The 18,443-nt window shown below is 41.3% G+C and overlaps 1 protein-coding gene across 2 annotated transcripts; it reads right to left on the bottom strand.

Annotated features, from left to right (window-relative positions):
- Positions 1-161: 161 nt before the first annotated feature.
- C1GALT1 (core 1 synthase, glycoprotein-N-acetylgalactosamine 3-beta-galactosyltransferase 1) lies at positions 162-16,731 on the bottom strand. 2 transcript variants are annotated; one of them, XM_075492867.1, is made up of 4 exons: positions 16,600-16,731; positions 9,323-9,562; positions 6,934-7,601; positions 162-4,658 (listed from the first exon to the last, which is right to left on the bottom strand). In XM_075492867.1, exons 2-4 carry the CDS (start codon positions 9,543-9,545, stop codon positions 4,449-4,451), a joined length of 1,101 nt encoding a protein of 366 aa, XP_075348982.1. In that variant the 5' UTR covers positions 9,546-9,562; positions 16,600-16,731; the 3' UTR covers positions 162-4,448. The 2 variants fall into 2 exon arrangements, with proteins under 2 accessions (XP_075348982.1, XP_075348983.1); XM_075492868.1 differs by lacking the exon at positions 16,600-16,731 and adding an exon at positions 15,807-15,954.
- Positions 16,732-18,443: the final 1,712 nt, after the last annotated feature.

Below are 18,443 nucleotides of genomic sequence, written 5' to 3'. Positions count from 1 at the left end.
AAACCTAGCAAGTGTGAAACTTTTTGACTTTCCTGTACCCACCCCAAGAAAAAAAAGTAAGAATGCTTTTATGAGACCAAATGGTGCTGCTATGCTACTCTACTAGCATACAGGAGGGGGAAATGAAGACAGACATGCACTGTGTATGAGATAACTTATTTATTTGATTCTCAACTTAATTTTGATGCTAAAAATTGGTCAAAGGCACTTCGAAGAAGTATTTAAGAAACAAATCCTTATGGTGATCATTCCAGACAAGTCACCAACTTATACCGGCCATTAGGGACACGACTACCTATAATTGCAAAGTGAAACATTCACAGGTTTTAAGTGGAGCATACTGTCCAGCAGCAATATTCAATTCTTTTAGAGCATTAGTAACATTTGTGGAGTATTTTAAATACAATATGGTAAAACAAAGCAGATTACACTTTTGGAGTTCCACAGACGTTTTTTTGACAGAAAAAGGACAAAATTGCCTTTCCAAGTGGTTCGGTATTGAGGGATCTATTTTCATCTGCGCGTGCACTATCAACATCAGTAGCAGGTACATCAGAGAAATAACCCACGCTTTTCCATCATACAAAGATAAAACACCCTGCTCAGATAGCAAACTGTTTATAAGAGGTCTATCAGCTGCTCACTAAAATTTATACTTCTGGAAGCGTAACAGAACAAATGGCAACGTGTGAAGAAAAAATGATTTTTAATATATACCCCCACCAAAGCAAAACAAAGAAAATGTCCTTAAAGGTAAAAGGTACTGGGAAAAGAGCTTCCGCAAAATGAGAGATGGTGCTAACATCACCAGTGTTTAACCTCTTCAATAAGACCAATATAGGCTGAAAAAATTAATTGGGAATGAAAGAAGATTAAAATCGGTCTTTTTCTGCAAACAAAGATTAGTACCATCCTCTGATTAAGAACAGTGATCAGAAGGTAACTTCTTGGCATTCTCATTCCTTCTGAACTAAAAAACACTTAACAAAAGGTTAAAATGTTATTCTGTTACACTAAGTGACATTCCCGCATCCAAGTGCAAGCAACTGCTGCCTTGTAATTTCAAGAAAACTAGTTCAAAAATTTTAGATGGGTCATTTAAATCACTACAGTGCCAATGGAAGCTTTTAGGTTTTATAAGATTAAGAAACATTTTTAGAAACAAAACAAAACCACAGAGCAATAATCGGTATAGCCTAAGAGAGCCTATGTTGCTGTGCTTCAGAAAGGTCTTTCCACCTGAAATACAGTAGCCTCCTTGGGCTGCAGAAATACTCAAGCTCAATAAATACTTTCTCAAAGCACAAAGACCTGAGAGTGAAATAACAAACTACTAACAGTAGTGTAATATTGTACATGAAAATTATACTAACTGTTCACATTCCAACCTTGTCTACTGAAGCTTTTGAAGGGAGTGAGATACAAACCAATTATTTCAGAGGTATCAGCTCATTGTTATGGCAATACAATTCAGAGAACAACAGTCCTCTGTTATAATCACAGAATGTAAAACCCGATACTTTTCTAGCTTGTCTGGAAGGAAAAAAAAATTTCTTTGTAGTGCTGCTAGAAAGGCAAAATAAATAGATTCAGAGGCCTAAGAGCAAGGACACTTTAAAACAAAGCAAGAATAGATGTTTGAAGAAAAGGCTACTCTTATTTCTCCAGATAGGCCACCTATTTATCACAAGGTAGTATGTTCTTAGCCTTATTCCCTCAAGAAATGGAACTTGTTCCTTTATTGCTCCATTCCCTCTGAGGGCCTGCATGTTTTGTGGAAAGGGACCTTCCTGCCCCACTCTGCTAAACCCACAAGCCACAGCTGGGCAGACGACAAGAATTAGAACTGCTGCTGAGAAAAGGCTTCACTGTGAGCTCAGCCATGGCTGGTTTGACTTGCGACCTCAGTAACCAACCTGTGTGGAGCTCAAACATCTCACTACCTGCTTCCTCTGGTCCACCTGAGACTTATGCATGATGGAACTGAAAACCCAAAGACAGGATAGTAAGGAACGTGAAGAGAAAATGATGTTACTTCACAGGGCAGCACAGGGCAAACATAGGACACAAATCTGCAGAAAATATGCAAAATTTGTTCTGCCTGTTGCAGAAGAAAATCTTTAAATCCCCATGGATGAACTGAAGAAGAAAGCAGTAATAAAGGAACAGTACAGTAGTTCAGCAGATCTTCTACATGGGCTGAATTTACAAAGAGATTAAGTTGGGATCCTGATTTCACTTTATAACTTCCTTAAGTATTCCAGAAAATTTTAACTGCATGTTTGAACAATGCTACTGGAGTTATCAATACCATATGGATTTCACAATATTATTGGTGTGTGTTGCACATGGGATAAGCATTTAGCTCACAGAAGGAAGCACTTCTCAGCATGGTACCATCCATTCTCCTCTGGACAAGCATCCCTCTGACTAGAGCAAACTGGAGACTTTTTCCTTTTTTAAACAAATACAGTTATAATTTCCTACTTAAGTCAATTAACATAAAATAAAGCTCATGTCCCTTTCAGTACTTCAGAGGCAGTCTTGCTCATAAACGACCAATAGATTTAACCCTGCAGGAACTATTCGTTTAAGTAATACTTTATGAACCCAGCCTATACTCAGGCAGAGAAGATGTATGTAATATTTCAACTCCATGAGATATTTCAGTAATTGCCATCATGCTGCAGAGCAATGGTCAGAAAGGAAGTCATGACTCTTTACTGTTTAACAACAGATAGAACCCCAATCTGTACAAGAACTATCTTTGGAAAAAAAATTCCAGTACTTTATGGTAACATCCTCTTCCAGGAACATCCTGAAGGACAGCAGTAGTAAATAAGGCTGTCTGCTACCAGTATGTGCCCTTTCCAAAACAATGACTGGAGGTAATTAGGTTATGTCCAAATTCATCAATATGATGAAGGTGAAAAGTGACAAACAGATGAAGAAACTTTTGTTCAAGTGTGAAATAAAGACACACTACACATCAAGCTTAACCCCATCCCCCATACTGCTATTCACTCAATTTGAAAAAGAGAAAACCAGAAAGTTTTACGTTGACTATGTAAAACATAGGCTTGGCCTCTGAAAATTTTTCAGTAATTAAAACAAATTAAAACAAGAAAGTGTTTTCAGTTAAGAGGCAGAGATACTCAAAAAGTAGTGGAGAAAGTTAATGCACTTTGAAAGATTCCTGCATTCAGGCTGGCTTACTTGAATAACTATATACTTCAGCTTCAAAAAGAGTGAAATAAGGATCAGTTAACTCATTGCTCTGAAAAAGGTAACAAGAAGCAGATACAGAAGAAATTTTAAAAGTGGAAAAAAAACAATGTTCAGAAAAGTGAAATTAAGTACTTTAGCCAAATAAACTAGATGTGTAGGGAAGCAGTCAAATCAGCTTTGCTGCAGTTTTAAAATAAGACTTGTTTGTAAAATTTTAATGAATAAAGTAACTCCACAATCTCAAAATATAGTGATGTGAAAATTATATGGAAACAAACTAATTCTAATACTGGCTGAAACCAAGTTACTATGATGCCATTGTAACTTTGCTAAGATACTATTCTTTCTGGTTTACATGGAAGGTGTGATGGAAGAGAGACTGCTATTTCAAAATGCATCTACCTTATCTTATGCGGAGAAATTCTGAGATGAATTTTTATATCCATTCAACCAATAGGATAAGTTAATATAAAAAAAAGCCACAGGCAAATATGTAAGCAGCTTGCATCACCTCAGCAATTTAAACAATAGTAACTATTTCTGGATTTCTCCCTATAACAGTAGTGATCCAACTTCATATTGTTTTATACAATAGAGACTTAAACATTTTAAAAATAATTCATAGCAGTGAATTCCACTTCTGAAACAATTCAGATTAATCTTTTGGGTGGATCTCTGCCAATAACCACCAGTCTGTCATTAAGGGAAAGCAGACTTTAGACTCTTTCCACGCCTCTCCCTTCCTTATAGGGCAAGGTACATACAGTAACTTCAAGATATTGAGAAAACTAGAGAAAGCCACCATGAAGTATTTGACTGTGCAGCATCCAATTTCTAATATTAGAACCAACCTAACAGAACATCTGGAAGGAAATAGAGGAGAACAGAAGAAGGAACAGAAATACTGTATGATTATCTTTGAACCCGTCCACTATGTTTTTTATACAACTTTTTCCAGATATTAGTGTACCAGAACAACCTCCTATTTCACAGCTTTAGGGCCCCAAATCTTCATGAGCAGGGCTGCAAGGTCACACTATCCCACACAGTCAGAGCCAGCACTGGACTCTGTTGTACACAGACAGTGACAGGAAGTACTGCCAACATGATTTTTGAATTAAGAATCGCCATGAGTAACTGTAGTCCACAAGCTTCCTGCAGGAGTTTGAGGAGACTCTTACTCATTATATCGGCTTCTTTTAGTTTTCTTCAAAGTCCAATTAATTCTCAGAAATTTTTTGCTTTAGCTTTTGATTATCCTCCAGTGCTTCATTTTTGCTCTGCTCTTCTGGATTCTTTGCCATATCAGGATTGTACCGATACAAATACCCATATGGACGGAGATGATAAATCAAATATTCCAAATGATACATAGTCACGGAATCAACGTAGTGGAATGAAACTGCTAGATCGGAGCAGCATCCGGGACCCTAAAATACAAAACAAGTCAAAATAATCAGCAGGAATTGCAAAGCATGCCCTGGATTAAAGATCCAGGAAGAATTCAAACACATACTTGACTTCATGGTAAGAAATTCACCATCATCAGTCATTCATATACTTCAAAACTTAATGTTAAGCAAGCAAAATATATCAGACATATCTGCCAAAGCATCTTTCCAAAATAAAGTTGGACAAGTCTTTTGCTTCTGTAATCAACACAGTGAAAAAACTAGCTGCCCTCGTTAATGTCAGAGGTTTTTTGCTTTTCCATTCTTCTTTTTTTATGTTGGTGTTTAAACAAAACCAAGACACAGCAAGTAGGTCTAAATGCATTGCATTTATATATGAAACAATACATGCTCGTTATTCATGGCAGCATCCATCCAGAGTATGTAAGCCAAATGTGTGTGTGCACGCACACACCTCTGTGTGTATGTCTTCACACATTATACATTTTGGCAAAATTTTCAGTATCTAACTTCCTACATAAAGTTGAAACAAGTAATTTTGGAATTTTTTTTTTTTTTTAGTTTATTAATTTCATTGATATTATCAAGCATTTTTAAGAGCTAAAAGATCATTGTTAACACATTTGTTACAACTTGTTTTTCCTAGTTCAAATTCAGCTCTCAGAGTGCTTTTCTGGAAGACAGTTGGGGCAGGGCATCAGATTTGATTGCCGAGCTGCTAATATGCCATCTCTAATTGGAACTAAGATTCAACATTTAAAGACACTGAAGAGAACAATTGTTACATAATTGTTATTCTATACTTACTAAGTTTGACCAATATAGCTTGGTTTTGATACCAGACGAAGGAGTCTCTATCCAAACACAAATATGATAGGACAGGATCAAACAAGTGATTTCCATTATGGATCCTCACCACCACTGCGTCAGTTACGGAGGTAACTGTCCACAGCTCAGCCACCCAGGAACTGCAACCATAGCCAAAGCTGCTGCATCCTGACACACTAAATACAGTATTGTAGCTGTTTTAAGCTTCAGAAATGTTCTAGCCGCTCAATACAAGTATAAAAATAGATGCTTTACAATGAAAAGAGTCTACTGAAGAACTAGACTTTTTTGGGTTTTTTTCCAGCTTTACTGTCTAAAAAATCCCACATCCTACCCTTGATTTTGGCCACTTATGCTGATCTCAAAGCTTGCTGAAAAATAATACCTTTAAAAGTGAGATTATAATCCTAAAGAAGCAGCCACATCACAGATTATATGATCATCAAAGTTTACAATGCAGAATACCTTCAGATCGCTTTAATTTCAAGTAGCACCCTGCTCCTCCCCTCGCCTTTTTTTTTCCTTTTTTTTTTTTTAACTGGAGATTTCAGATGTGGAACACAAAGGACAATCTGAAGTTCTTGCAGTAAGAATGTTTCAGCTTGTAAATGCTATTTTTGTTGCTGATGTTCAATGGAATTCACTTACATGTATATTTTAACAACCTTCAACAAAAAAGTGAGGGCAGGGCACATACCAGTGTTCAAGCCAGGTAACACTACACACAGTTATCAGTGATAAGAGAAGTATATTGCAGCACATCTCCATTTGAAGGGAAAAAGAGTAGCAGGCAGTACAGTCACGCATACCACTACTCACCAGCCCCTCCAATAACTTGGGAATCTCTTAGCTAATGTTAACCAACTACAATCATGAGCAAGTCTCAAAATTACTTCTATTTCTACAGATTTTATGCAAAGTTTGCTGTTGGGCAGAAGATAAAGGTGCTTCAGCACCACCTTCCCTTTCACTAGGCTTTAATGTAACTAAGCCATACTGTTTGACCCGGCTCTGTACAGCCAGCACACACAGCTTGGAATGAACCCCACTCATCTCACTGCATGCTGGTAGTTGGCTGGCTGCAGGAGAAGCTAGGGACACTGTGTGAAAGATATGAGGGAACAAAACTGAACAATAACTTTGCAAGGAAGGTAGCTGTGGTGACACTAGACAAACGTGTCAAAAAGGTTGAATCATTTTTTGCTGTGCACAGAACATAGCAAATCAGCAATAATAATTTAAGATTCACTAGCTCTTCTGGAATGTTAAGTTCTTAGCATCAACTTTTAGTTGATGACTAGTGTATTTAACACAGCTACACACAGGTGTATCACAGGATCACAACAAATCTTCTTTTCTAAAATATATTGAGATGTTATTAAACTACTAATTCACACATCATACACATTCATACGCACCATAAGATGTACTTGATAAAATGGGTACCAGGTTCCTAATGACTTACCTCTACAGCAGGATAATAATTATAATTCCAGTACCAGAATGTTTTTGGTAGGTATCCTCTGATTAAGTGATGTTCTGGAACAAAGGGATGAAAGGTTTCTCTACCACTTGTATCCCTAGAATCTCCTGCTTCCACATTAATGATCTCCATGCATTTTCCTAGTGCTAGGTCTTCGATAGAGGAACTGTGAGAGCATTTGTTTGTTTTAAATGCAGCAACAAATCTCTTCAGAGCTTCTTTGCTTAGAACATATCCTGCTCCTCCACTCATGTAGCCCTGCTTCACATAAGGCTTAAACCTTCTTCCAAAGTATATTGGTTGTTCAGGACTGTATTTTGAAAGAAGCCATCTCAAATTGTCCAATATAACATATGTATCATCATCTGCTTTCATAAACCAATCAGCATCATCAAAATAATGGTCATATACATATTGAAAAGCTTTAATAGTCTTCCAGTACAGCTGGTCCCTGCCTTCTTTGGTTTCTAGGCCCACAGTTGGGAAGTCTTTATTTTCCTCAGAGCTCATAAAAAGTATTTTATTACAACGTTGGGCCCAAGTGGCCTTAACATGCTTGGCTTTCTTTTCTAGATTTTGAGGTCCAGTCATGACCCAACACAGTATTTTCACCTTCTGATAGAGTCCCTCTGCAATATTTTTATTCTCATCTAAAAAAAGAGGAAAGTTCCAAAACAATATTAGACTTGATTGCAAAACAAACGTAAGAGCAACCTCCCCCCCGACATTCTGTTTCTAGACCAGAAAAGACATGCAGAGAGAGAAGAGACATTTGCTTCCAAATGTACCAGTTAACGAAATTAATGTCAGATTTAGGAAAAAAACAAACAAGACTCCCAAAACCAAGAAACTAAAATTCTTAAAGCTCCTTCAACTTCACAGGATAAAGGCGAGCATAACAGCCATATCAAAATGGGTATCTGCTCAGGGAAGTGTGACTTTAAAAAACTTTGATTTGTACACAAAAACTGTTCAGAGGCAACTTTTTTATTGTATTGGAAGACTAATGAAAATTTAAAATCTGAATATTTTTGCCCTTCACAATGAACACAACTTAATGATTACAACACAGGTCAAAAAGCTAATAAGCTTTGTTATATATATTCATGTTAACTAACAAAACCTAATAAATGTTTCTAACAGCAACATATTTTTGAAGGAAAAAGCAGATGGTAAGCCAGAAAGAATTTATCACCAAATCAAGTTAAATCCTATTTGTAAAAAAATCAGATTAAGTAAGTTAGGATACTATGAAACTAGTATTATTGTTGTGCTAAAATGTTTTTATTTGTAGGCAATCCAACAGAATAAATAGATACAGTTATTTGAGGTGTGTAATATAATGTTTTCCAAGCTGCCAAAGCATTAATTTCCCTCAAAGAAACATTTTCACTTGATACATACAGAGTGATTTCAACTGATGTAAAAGAATATTCCATGGAGAGTGAGATCTGCATAACTGGTCCTAAAATATTCCTGCTTACACTTTAGGCCACAACAGATCAGACTTCTTTGTAACAATTTTCTACAATTACATGTGAAACACTCACAAACTTTCTTACAAAGTTTGCAGTTTAAATACATTTAAATAGCAAATTACTTGTTAGCATCTTCAGCAAATGCATTATAGTGCATTTTTCCCATCCAAACTGCCCCAACTCTGACATTATCTGTATTTAGGATTTAGAATGAACTCATTTAATCAGATGTGTCAAATTTAAAAGTATGCTTGAAATATTAGAAGGGTCTACCTTCTCTGAAAAAAAAAAAAAAAAAAAAAAAAAAAAAAAAAGAGTGCAACAGAATTTCTCTAGTTTTGACTGCGAACAGCAATCTGTGTTTGGACTGCTGCATAATCAGCTTGGCAAACAATGTCCACAGTGACCCCCCCTCTGCCCCCCCGCCCTGCCCCAATTCCAAGTTTTACTAATCATGTCAAAAAGTCAATTTCTTTTTTTTTCAGCTTTATCTGAGAGGCTAGATAAAAAGTTAGAAGTGGCCCAAAATTAGCTTCTTAAAGCTAAAAAGCAATTCAGCCACCTCTACAATGCTAGCAAATATATCTGCTTAGCAAAACCACCATTTGATGTCAATAGTTCATTTGAGAAGTTCCTGCTCCAAACAAGTCTGGATACAGGAGCTGGACAAATGGTTGGGCTCTAAGGAAAAAAATCACTACTGGAATAAAAACGTAAAGAAAGAAAACCACCATTCAGGGGACCTCAGGAGAACAAAGTTATTTAGATGTAACCTGAACATGGAGAAAATGAATGAAAAGGATTCATACAAATTCTTGGCAGTGAAGAAAGCAACATTTTGCAATGCATGAAAAGGGGGCATATTATATAATTAGTCAGGCATAACAAAATACCTTTATGCTGTCCAGAGTCTGCATTGAAATTCATTTGTCCTTGCAGCTGATTGTTATCGGTATCTGCTGAGTGTTGACCATGTGGATCATTGTGAAGGATATGAGGCTGGATCTTAACCTGTTCTTCTAGTATAATGCTAAACAGAAGATAGCATACAAAAAATCCTATTGCTGATCCAAAAGTGAAGGTTAGAAGGTTCATCAAAGACTTAGAAGAGGCCATCTCCTGAAGGTAATACACTGTCAAAAACAAATGAAAAATACATTAGGCTTGAAGCTGCTTAACACAGAAATTGAATCTAAAACTATAGGAAGAAATCAAGGACTAAATCTCTGGAAGTAAAGATCTCAGTTCTGGCTCAGATTCAGCTCCCCTGGACTTGCACGGAAGTTTAAGTACAAGAGCAATGCAAATATTCATATAAAATTGTACAAATATTGATAAAGTTAGTGCAAAAGGCCTCCCAACCATATGTTCTTTACCTTAAAATTATAAAGGACAGTCATAAATCACAATAATGACTGTATGTACAAAAAATTCATTATATTTATACAATATTTATACAAGAATGTATACATTCAAAGTGCAATATCTTAATTATAAAATTGTAATATATGTTCACTACTTTATTCTCTTCTTCCCAAGAAATCTGCACTTTAAATAAGTCTTTTACGAAGCTAAAAGGTGATGATCAAAGGCAATCTACAGGTCAAGATACAAGGTCATGAGATGTACTTAAACTCCAGGAATAAGTATATTACAGGAATTCTTTAACAGTTGTCAAAACACAAGCAGATTTTGAAGAGTTATAAAAGCAAATCTACTCTCAGAGTAGGGCAGTTCTCCTTCCACTTTTAGGAAGTACTGAGGATAGAGTTTCAGAAGAAAGAGGAAGACATCTGAATTCTTATACAGAAACACCCATTTTTAAAAGCCATCTGGAGGAAGCGGAGAAGAAAACACGTCAGCCTCAAAGCCACTTCTACACATCCAAAACCTTGTATTTCGGTAATAAAAAACCCCTTCACTTCACCCTTGCTCCTCAAAAACAAAAGGACTTGGCTGACCATTTTTATAAAATTAAACAAAACCAGCACCTACACCTGCATACAGTGAGCTTTATACATCCAAAACAAGTGTGAATTTTTATATATTAAACACTTGCAAACCAACTTCAGGCTGTTGAGACCTGAGGCCTTTTCATCTTTGCAAAGGGTTGAGATATTTTCTAATAATTCATGACTAAACTAAAAAAACATTGACTGTTAAATACATACTGGATTCAAGCCAGTGCCTTACAAACAAGTTGATGATGTTTCCTCCATTAGGATCATCCTTAATGTCAATGGGCAGAACCCAATTTAGTTAGGGAGCCAAAAAAAGAAAATTATGGTATGTACAGAGCATCGATGAAAACCATCGATCAGAAAAGAGCTGCAGCCACCAAAACAACTCATTTAGCCTGCACCCACTTCTCTCATTGGCTGTGCAGAGTCTATTGGAAAAAGACTGTCCCCAAGCAAGCTGCATGAATCACTTTGCAGCAACACGCCCTCCAAATACCAGTTTTCTGTCTGTCTGAGCACTCTTCTGAAGGGAAAGCAGAGAGGACAGAAAGCAAGTGCGTGTATTGTTAGGCTGACACTTTCAGAAATCATCCGATTGACTGCACACATGCAGATCTAGATCATTTGAGAGTGAAGCAGCTCTAACATGTGATATGCTTTTCTTTCCACACTGCTAGAAAAAGGAAAGAAAACTGGAAACACAACTTGAAGCACAAAACAAAAATCAAGAAACTTAAAGGTTTTATAAAATTCACACAATTATAACTATGGTTTATAAGGAGCTGTAGTTCTTTAATACGAAAAGGCACATTATACAATTTTTTAATCATATGTTGTCTTCCCTCAATTCAGTACTACATCTTGGTGGAGACCAACAATTGCCTTTAGATATCACATCTTAAAGTATAAAATTGACTGTACTATCATTTGTGACCCAGGCCATGAAAAAATGACTTTGTTTCCAGCTTTATTTCTATCGTCTTATATACCACTAACTTGGGAAGAAAACATGAGGACTTAGATCAGGTGCCTTCCAAAAAAAAAAAAAAGGGCAAAAACCCAAAACACTTAAGGAAAAGCCTATACACACAAGCAGCCTATGACACTGAAAAACATCCACTGTACTAAAATTTTGTTTGTTTGTTTTCACTTTCCCCATCTATCACCACAAAGTCCCCTCAAAATTTGCAGTACACAAAGGGAGAGGGCCAGATAAAACAATGCCTTCCTTCAGCATATTAAAAGGGGAAAAAAATAAAAATCCATGCATGCACACAGTGTAGCTACAGCACTTTCTAGAAGAAAAAGGTCTCCATTGTTCCACTTTTCAATATTAGGTGTCTCTTTGCCATACAATTCCAGTTATCTGCTCTAACAGCTGTTAAAATTATTCTTGCTTGCAGAGAAAAAAAGAAAATCACTTGAAAATAACTGCTGCTTATTAAACTATGGAATTATGTTAAATTATGTAGAAAAAAAACTTTAAGTGTATTGGAAATGTTAAAAGAGAAAAAAGTGCATTCATCACATTTGGAAGTCAGAAGTTGATTTGGCAGTATTACACAAGCAAAGAGGATTTCTGGGAGCAGGTAGGGACAGATGCTGAAGCTGTACTTCATATTTGATATGAAATGCCTCTAGTTACAGTTTTCAATATAAAATTATCTGCTCATCGTTCTATCAATTTTATATCAACAGACCGGACCACTATATATTGTGTGTGTATCCATATATTTATAAACTCCAACAGTAAACAGGACAGAAATCTTCATTTTTTTGTATTATCTTGATATTTTACATAAGTAGAGTCTTTTAACTTGCCACCAAAAATAACTGAATACTATAGCATTAGACTAGAACCAGAAAATGTCTAAAAGGAAGGTCAGTTCTTATTATGATAAGCATCCTCACTCAAACTCTTTGTTGACATTCTTTTCTATACAGGGATTTATTCAGGGGCAAGACATGCAAAACACTTAAGTGTTCAAGGTCAGGTTGGACGAGGCTTTGATCAACCTGATCTAGTGAAAGATGTCCCTGCTTATGGCAAGGGGTTGGACTAGATGATCTTTAAAGGTCCCTTCCAATCCAAACCATTCTGTGATGCTATGATTCTATGACATACAGAGAGGGAAAAGGTAAGTGCAAAACCTGCCAGGTCACTAAAAGATCCTCATTTTTATTCCTATTTCTATTTTTACTTCTCTTGAGTTAAAACACAGACACTATTTTAAAAGATACCTACAACAAAAGCCCAGGTTTAAATTTAATTTATGCTCCGCTGCTCTATCATGGCAGCTTAAACAAATATATCTATTTAGATATTCATGTAGGTAGCCTTATCCACATCAAACAGACTAACAAATGTTTTAAAATTCTATCACAACTTAACAGTCATTGTAGATTTGGCTCCAAATTTAACTTTTGTAAGTCAACTATTTCTGTGTCTTCAAACTTAGAGGAAAAAGTAATTTTTCTGTGTAGGGGCTGCTGAACCTGGCAGCCCAATGGAGACAAGGCTGCTGCAACTCCATGTCCCCAGGTCCAGCCAGTGACAAGGCTGAGGATTTATTCCCCTACTTGCACATGCAAACATGCATATACACATGGCTGACCATACAGATCAACACAGCTAAAAACAGTGTTCATACAAACACAAACATGGTCTGGCCTTATGCTGCTCCTCTCCCTAGCTGACCAGGACAAGAGTCTGTTAGCGGGGAATACACACATACATACAATGTGGATCCCTCCAGTAACTGGCCTCAGACACTCAGTCTATCCAGGAACCAACCCTGAATCCTCAGCCTCCCCAGAGCCCTGCTCCAGTTGCTGGTACAGACCTCCTCACGCAGATGCACATGCAGCTTCCCACAGGCATATCATGATCCCGCAGTAAATGGCCTTAGACACTCAGTCCACTCAGTAACTGGCCCTGGGATCCTCTTGTCTCCAGTTGTCTCGCTCAGACACACACATGCAAAACAACCCCCAGATCTTACAGTCCCCCCAGTAGCCGGCTTGGACCTCCTGGACTCTCATATTGCAAACTGAAGACCCTCTGATCTCACTAGTACCTCTTCCACACTTACAGCTGCCTCAAAACCTGGCTCCCAAGCCTCTTATCCTACTCACTGGCTAGCCTGGCATGATATTCACTAGCAACCACACACTGGCATACTTGCCAAGACAATATGCATGCACTCCGGTCTCTGCAGTTACTGGCACTCCAGACACACAAGCCTCTATGACTTACAGTCTCCACTCTGGTTGCTGACACTTAGACCCTCACTCACTCTAGTCTCTCCAGTTGCTGGCACACCAGACACAGAAGTCCCTATAACTTACAATACCACTCCAGTTGCTGGCACATAGACCTCAGTATGCACACATGAATATAGCAGAGGGTCCTCTCATCCAAGAAAACAGTTAGAAATGGAGCTTGATGACAAAAGAGGACAGGCTGTGGTAATCTGGCACAGGACATGGCCAAACATGCTGACCAGCCACTTGTTTACAATTGACCAGGCCCTTTATTCCCTTATCCTTCTATTTTCCCATACTCGTTCCTCCTCAAACCACCTTGTTCCCTCTCTTTAGTCCCTCCCCTAAACATCCCATAACAAGTTTTGTACAGTCACAAGATGCTCTTCTCCTGCATCCCATAATATCTCCCATACTCTGTAGGCAGTTAGCCCCCTCAATCTTGTAAGCTGTTCCAGAGAGCCTTTCTGTTGACTTATCTTGATGCGTGTCACACCTGGGCATCGGGGCTGATGGCTCTCCAGTGACAGAACTAGGGGCTGCTTCCTCCGATTAGATTAACGGGGTGCCCCGTGCCCCCACTGTGCCTCTGTGTGGTCCTGGTGATGAGCCTTTTAACACATTAATCTAAAATACTGTTCTCACTCTGCTAGCTGTTCCAACAAGGGTTAAGGTCACCTTCCTAAGCCAAAGCAAACTTAGGGAATCCCCATACAATAGGAATATATGATACTGGGAGCTTGCCCTATCCCCACCCCTCAAAAACCAAAAAAGACCACCTTTAAAACTAATACTTTTAAGCAAATTCAGACCATGTAATTTTTTGAACTTGTTTCAAGAGGAAACACATTCAACAAAAAACCCACCAAGTCTGGGATTTTGAAATTTACAGAATGTGGGACATAACTCTAGATATTTTTATATATGTTTCATCCCACCATAATCTCTTTAGGATTATGAGAAATAATGAGAATTCATTATTTCTCATAATGAGAAACATGGCAAGCCTACACACACAGCCTGCTCTTCCTTGTATCTGTTCCTTAGGAAGTGAGGGGGAACCTCTGAGGCCCCAGCATGTAACTGTCCATTGAGGGCTGCATAATCAGCTATGAAACTGATCTCTACTACCATGTCCTTAAGAGTTGAGCAACACATCAGGATAATTAAAGTCAAAATGTAGAAAACGTAGTTAGCTGTGCAATGTCCAAGACAGGTCTTCTGCTCACTATGTCCCATTATTTCTAGAAGCTTTATGCATACATATTCATATGCTTCTAAAATGAAGCTACATGCAAAACAGTTGTAATTTGCTAATGTTGCCTGCATCAAGGATTACTGTGAACTGCTGCAGTTTCCTACCAACTAAGCACAGATTATATTTTTCACTTTCAAAAATACTTTGGTTTTTTTTTTTTTTAAATCTAACATTATAAGCATTTCTTTGGAGAGGAACATTTTTCCATCAAAGACTCTTGGTTGTTCTATCCAAAAATATAGACAACAAAAGCAAGGTATTTAGGTACAGGTGGACAATAACAGCATTGCAACAAGATGCGTAACAATCTACAGCACAGGTGAGCGGGAAGAAAGATCTTGGTAATCTCCTTCCTCATTCCAAACGCTGAGTCCCTCTTTCAGCAACAAGTTACCACGTCCAAAGCGTGGCTTTCTACATCTCTACTAACCTAGCTCTTACTACAGGGAACTGCGACGTCAGTCCAGGAAGTCCCCGTTACAAGAAGCAGAAGGCGGATGGGTGGGGAGCAGCGAGCAATTCGCCCCCTCGGAAGGCACCTCGCTCCCTCCGTTGGGGCCCCGAGAGACTCGCTGTCTTCCAAGGAGACCCCTCCTTCGGAGCCTCTCCTTCCCAGGCGGGCAGCCAGGCACCTGCTGTCCCCGCAACCGCGGCTCCTGCGGGCACCCTCCTCGCCGCCGCCGGGATGACACGCACGGCCCCGACCACCTCCTCCCGCCCCGTCACCGCAGGGCGGCACCTTCCTTCACGTCGCCTCCCCAGACGGGGCGCTGCCTTCAGGGCCCTGCCCGCCGCCCTCCCCCCAACGACGGCCCGGGGCCCGTGGCCGCCGCCACTGCCCCCTCAGCGCCGCTCGCCACCGCGGCCCGCCCGCTCGCTCGCCCGCCCCCTCACCTCGTCGGCCGGCGGAGGCCCAGCGCGCGCTCAGCCGCGCGGCCCGCAGGCAGCCGTTGGCCGCGCGCAGGAGAGGCCGCCGCCAGACCCGCCGCCACGCGCCGCCGCCGCCGGCACCATCCCGCTGCCCCGCGCTGCGCGCCCCCGGAGCGCGAGGAGGGCAGCACCGCCTCGCCGCCTGCTCATTGGGTGGCGAGCGCCGGGGGGCGTGGCCGGCCGCGGGACGCGCATTTAACCCTTGCCGCCGCGCGGCGGCTCGCCATCCCCTCACGTTCGTGGGCGCGCGCGGCCGCCGCCGGTGGGGGGCGCGGGAGGACGGCGGCGTCCCCGGCCGCGCTGCCCCCCGCGCGGGAGTCACGCGTGGGGGCGGGAGTCCGTCCTTTCGTGTCCCCTCCGCCTGTCCGCCGGGAGCGCGGCCACGTCGTCGCGCCAGGCCGCGAGTAGAGCCCGCGCCTCTCGCGTGGGGAGGCCGCCGGCGCGGCGACGGTGGGTGAAGGGTGCCGCGGGCCGGGGCTGCAGCGTGAGGGCGGGGGCCGGCTCGCCTGCCGTGCTTGGTGGCTTGGTCAGGGCTTTGAGGCTTGTGGGTGAGAAAAGGGCCCAGGGCGGAAAGGGGAGAGCACGCGAGGGCAAGGGAGAGACGGGAGAGCGAAGGGCGTCACCTCCCCTTGACCACTTAAAGGCTTGTAAGTGGTGAGGTATTTTGGCGGTGGTGCCTCTTTCGCCGCCTTTTCAGACGCGTTTAGGAAAGCAATGCCCTGGGCAGGGCTGTCCCTCCACCCTTTTATCGCGTTACCTTGCTCTTCTTGTCTGCCTGGTCTTGCCTGGAAGCAGCTGTGTCGTGTGCTCAGGCTGGGCTGCGGAGCTCCGCCGCTTTCCAGCCCCTCATTCCCTTCACTTCAGCCGGTCTGGAGCCTCTGCACTTCCAAAATACCATTAGGCAACTGCAAGGGACGTTGCTAGGTAACTGAGCCCTCTGAAATCATTCCTTATCTCCCTGGGCTAATGCTGCCTACCTTTTTAACATCTGTGACGTTTCTCTCTTGATACCTTTCCTTAGGAAAAATCTACTAAATATGAAGAGGGAGTATAGATTTAAAAGGTGTTTTACATTACAATGTAACCGAAGGATAGCATTTTGCAAACAGTGGGTAGTTAATGGAGCTTTGCAGTTAATAGGTAGAGGTTTTACTTTTTTTTTCTTTTTTTGAAAAAGACTGGGGTGCAGGTCTGTGCAAACAAGAACTGGTCCATGCAGAGGGCCACTCGTGTTTCTGTAAATGGAGGTCACTGTGCACACTGCTCTTGACGGCCTGCCATATCTCTACAGAATCACAGAATCGTATAGGTTGGAAAAGACCTTTAAGATCATCAAGTCCAACCGTAAACCTAACACTACCAAGACCACCACTATACCATGTCCCTAAGCACCTCATCCAAACGTCCTTTAAATACCTCCAGGGATGGCGACTCAACCACTTCCCTGGGCAGCCTGTTCCAATGCTTGATAACCCTTTCAGTGAAGTAAAATTTCCTAATATCCAGTCTAAACCTCCCCTGGCTCAACTTGAGGCCATTTCCTCTTGTCCTATCACTTGTTACCTGGGAGAAGAGACTGACCCCCACCTCTCTACAACCTCCTTTCAGGTAGCTGTAGAGAGCAATAAGGTCTCCCCTCAGCCTCCTTTTCTCCAGGCTAAACAACCTCAGTTCCCTCAGCTGCTCCTCATAAGACTTGTGCTCCAGACCCTTCACCAGCTTCCTTGCCCTTCTCTGCACAGGCTCCAGCACCTCAAGGTCTCTCTTGTAGTGACGGGCCCAGAACTGAACACAGCATTCGAGGTGCGGCCTCACCAGTGCCGAGTACGGGGCACGATCACTTCCCTAGTCCTGCTGGCCACGCTATTTTTGATACAAGTCAGGATGCCATTGGCTTTCTTGGCCACCTGGGCACACGGCTGGCTCATATTCAGGCGGCTGTCAACCAACACCCCCAGGTCCTTCTCTGCCAGGCAGCTTTCCAGCCACTCTTCCCCAAGCCTGTAGTGTTGCATGGGGTTGTTGTGAGCCAAGTGCAGGACCTTGCACTTGGCCTTGTTAAACCTCATACAATTGACCTTGGCCCATCAATCCAGCCTGTCCAGGTCCCTCTAGAGCCTTCCTACCCTCAAGCAGATCAACGCTCCCGCACAACTTGGTGTCATCTGCAAACTTACTGAGGGTGCACTCGATCCCTTCGTCCAGATCATTGATAAAGATATTAAACAGGACTGGCCCCAACACAGAGCCCTGGGGAACACCACTTGTGACTGGCTGCCAGCTGGATTTAACTCCATTCACCACCACTCTCTGGGCCCGGCCATCCAGCCAGTTCTTTACCCAGCAAAGAGTACACCCCTCCAAGCCATGAGCAGCCAGTTTCTCCAGGAGAATGCTGTGGGAAACCGTGTCAAAGGCTTTACTGAAGTCTAGATAGACAACATCCACAGCCTTTCCCTCATCTACTAGGTGAGTCACCTTGTTGTAGAAGGAGATCAGGTTGGTCAAGCAGGACCTGCCTTTCCTGAACCCATGCTGGCTGGGCTTGATCCCTTGGTTATTCTCTACATGCCGTGTGATGGCACTCAGGATGATCTGCTC

This window comes from Mycteria americana, chromosome 2 (assembly GCF_035582795.1).
Source record: "Mycteria americana isolate JAX WOST 10 ecotype Jacksonville Zoo and Gardens chromosome 2, USCA_MyAme_1.0, whole genome shotgun sequence".
NCBI classification, from domain to species: Eukaryota; Metazoa; Chordata; class Aves; order Ciconiiformes; family Ciconiidae; genus Mycteria; species Mycteria americana.
This window is presented reverse-complemented; position numbering and strand designations above follow the sequence as displayed.

Excerpts from the sequence above, each read along its gene's own strand:
- C1GALT1 (XM_075492867.1), bottom strand. The coding sequence starts at position 9,545 with ATGGCCTCTTCTAAGTCTTTGATGAACCTTCTAACCTTCACTTTTGGA. Across the intron at positions 7,602-9,322 it reads AGACTCTGGACAGCATAAAG|ATGAGAATAAAAATATTGCA; the intron begins GTATTTTGTTAT and ends CTCTTTTTTTAG. Across the intron at positions 4,659-6,933 it reads ATTATTATCCTGCTGTAGAG|GGTCCCGGATGCTGCTCCGA; the intron begins GTAAGTCATTAG and ends TTTGTATTTTAG.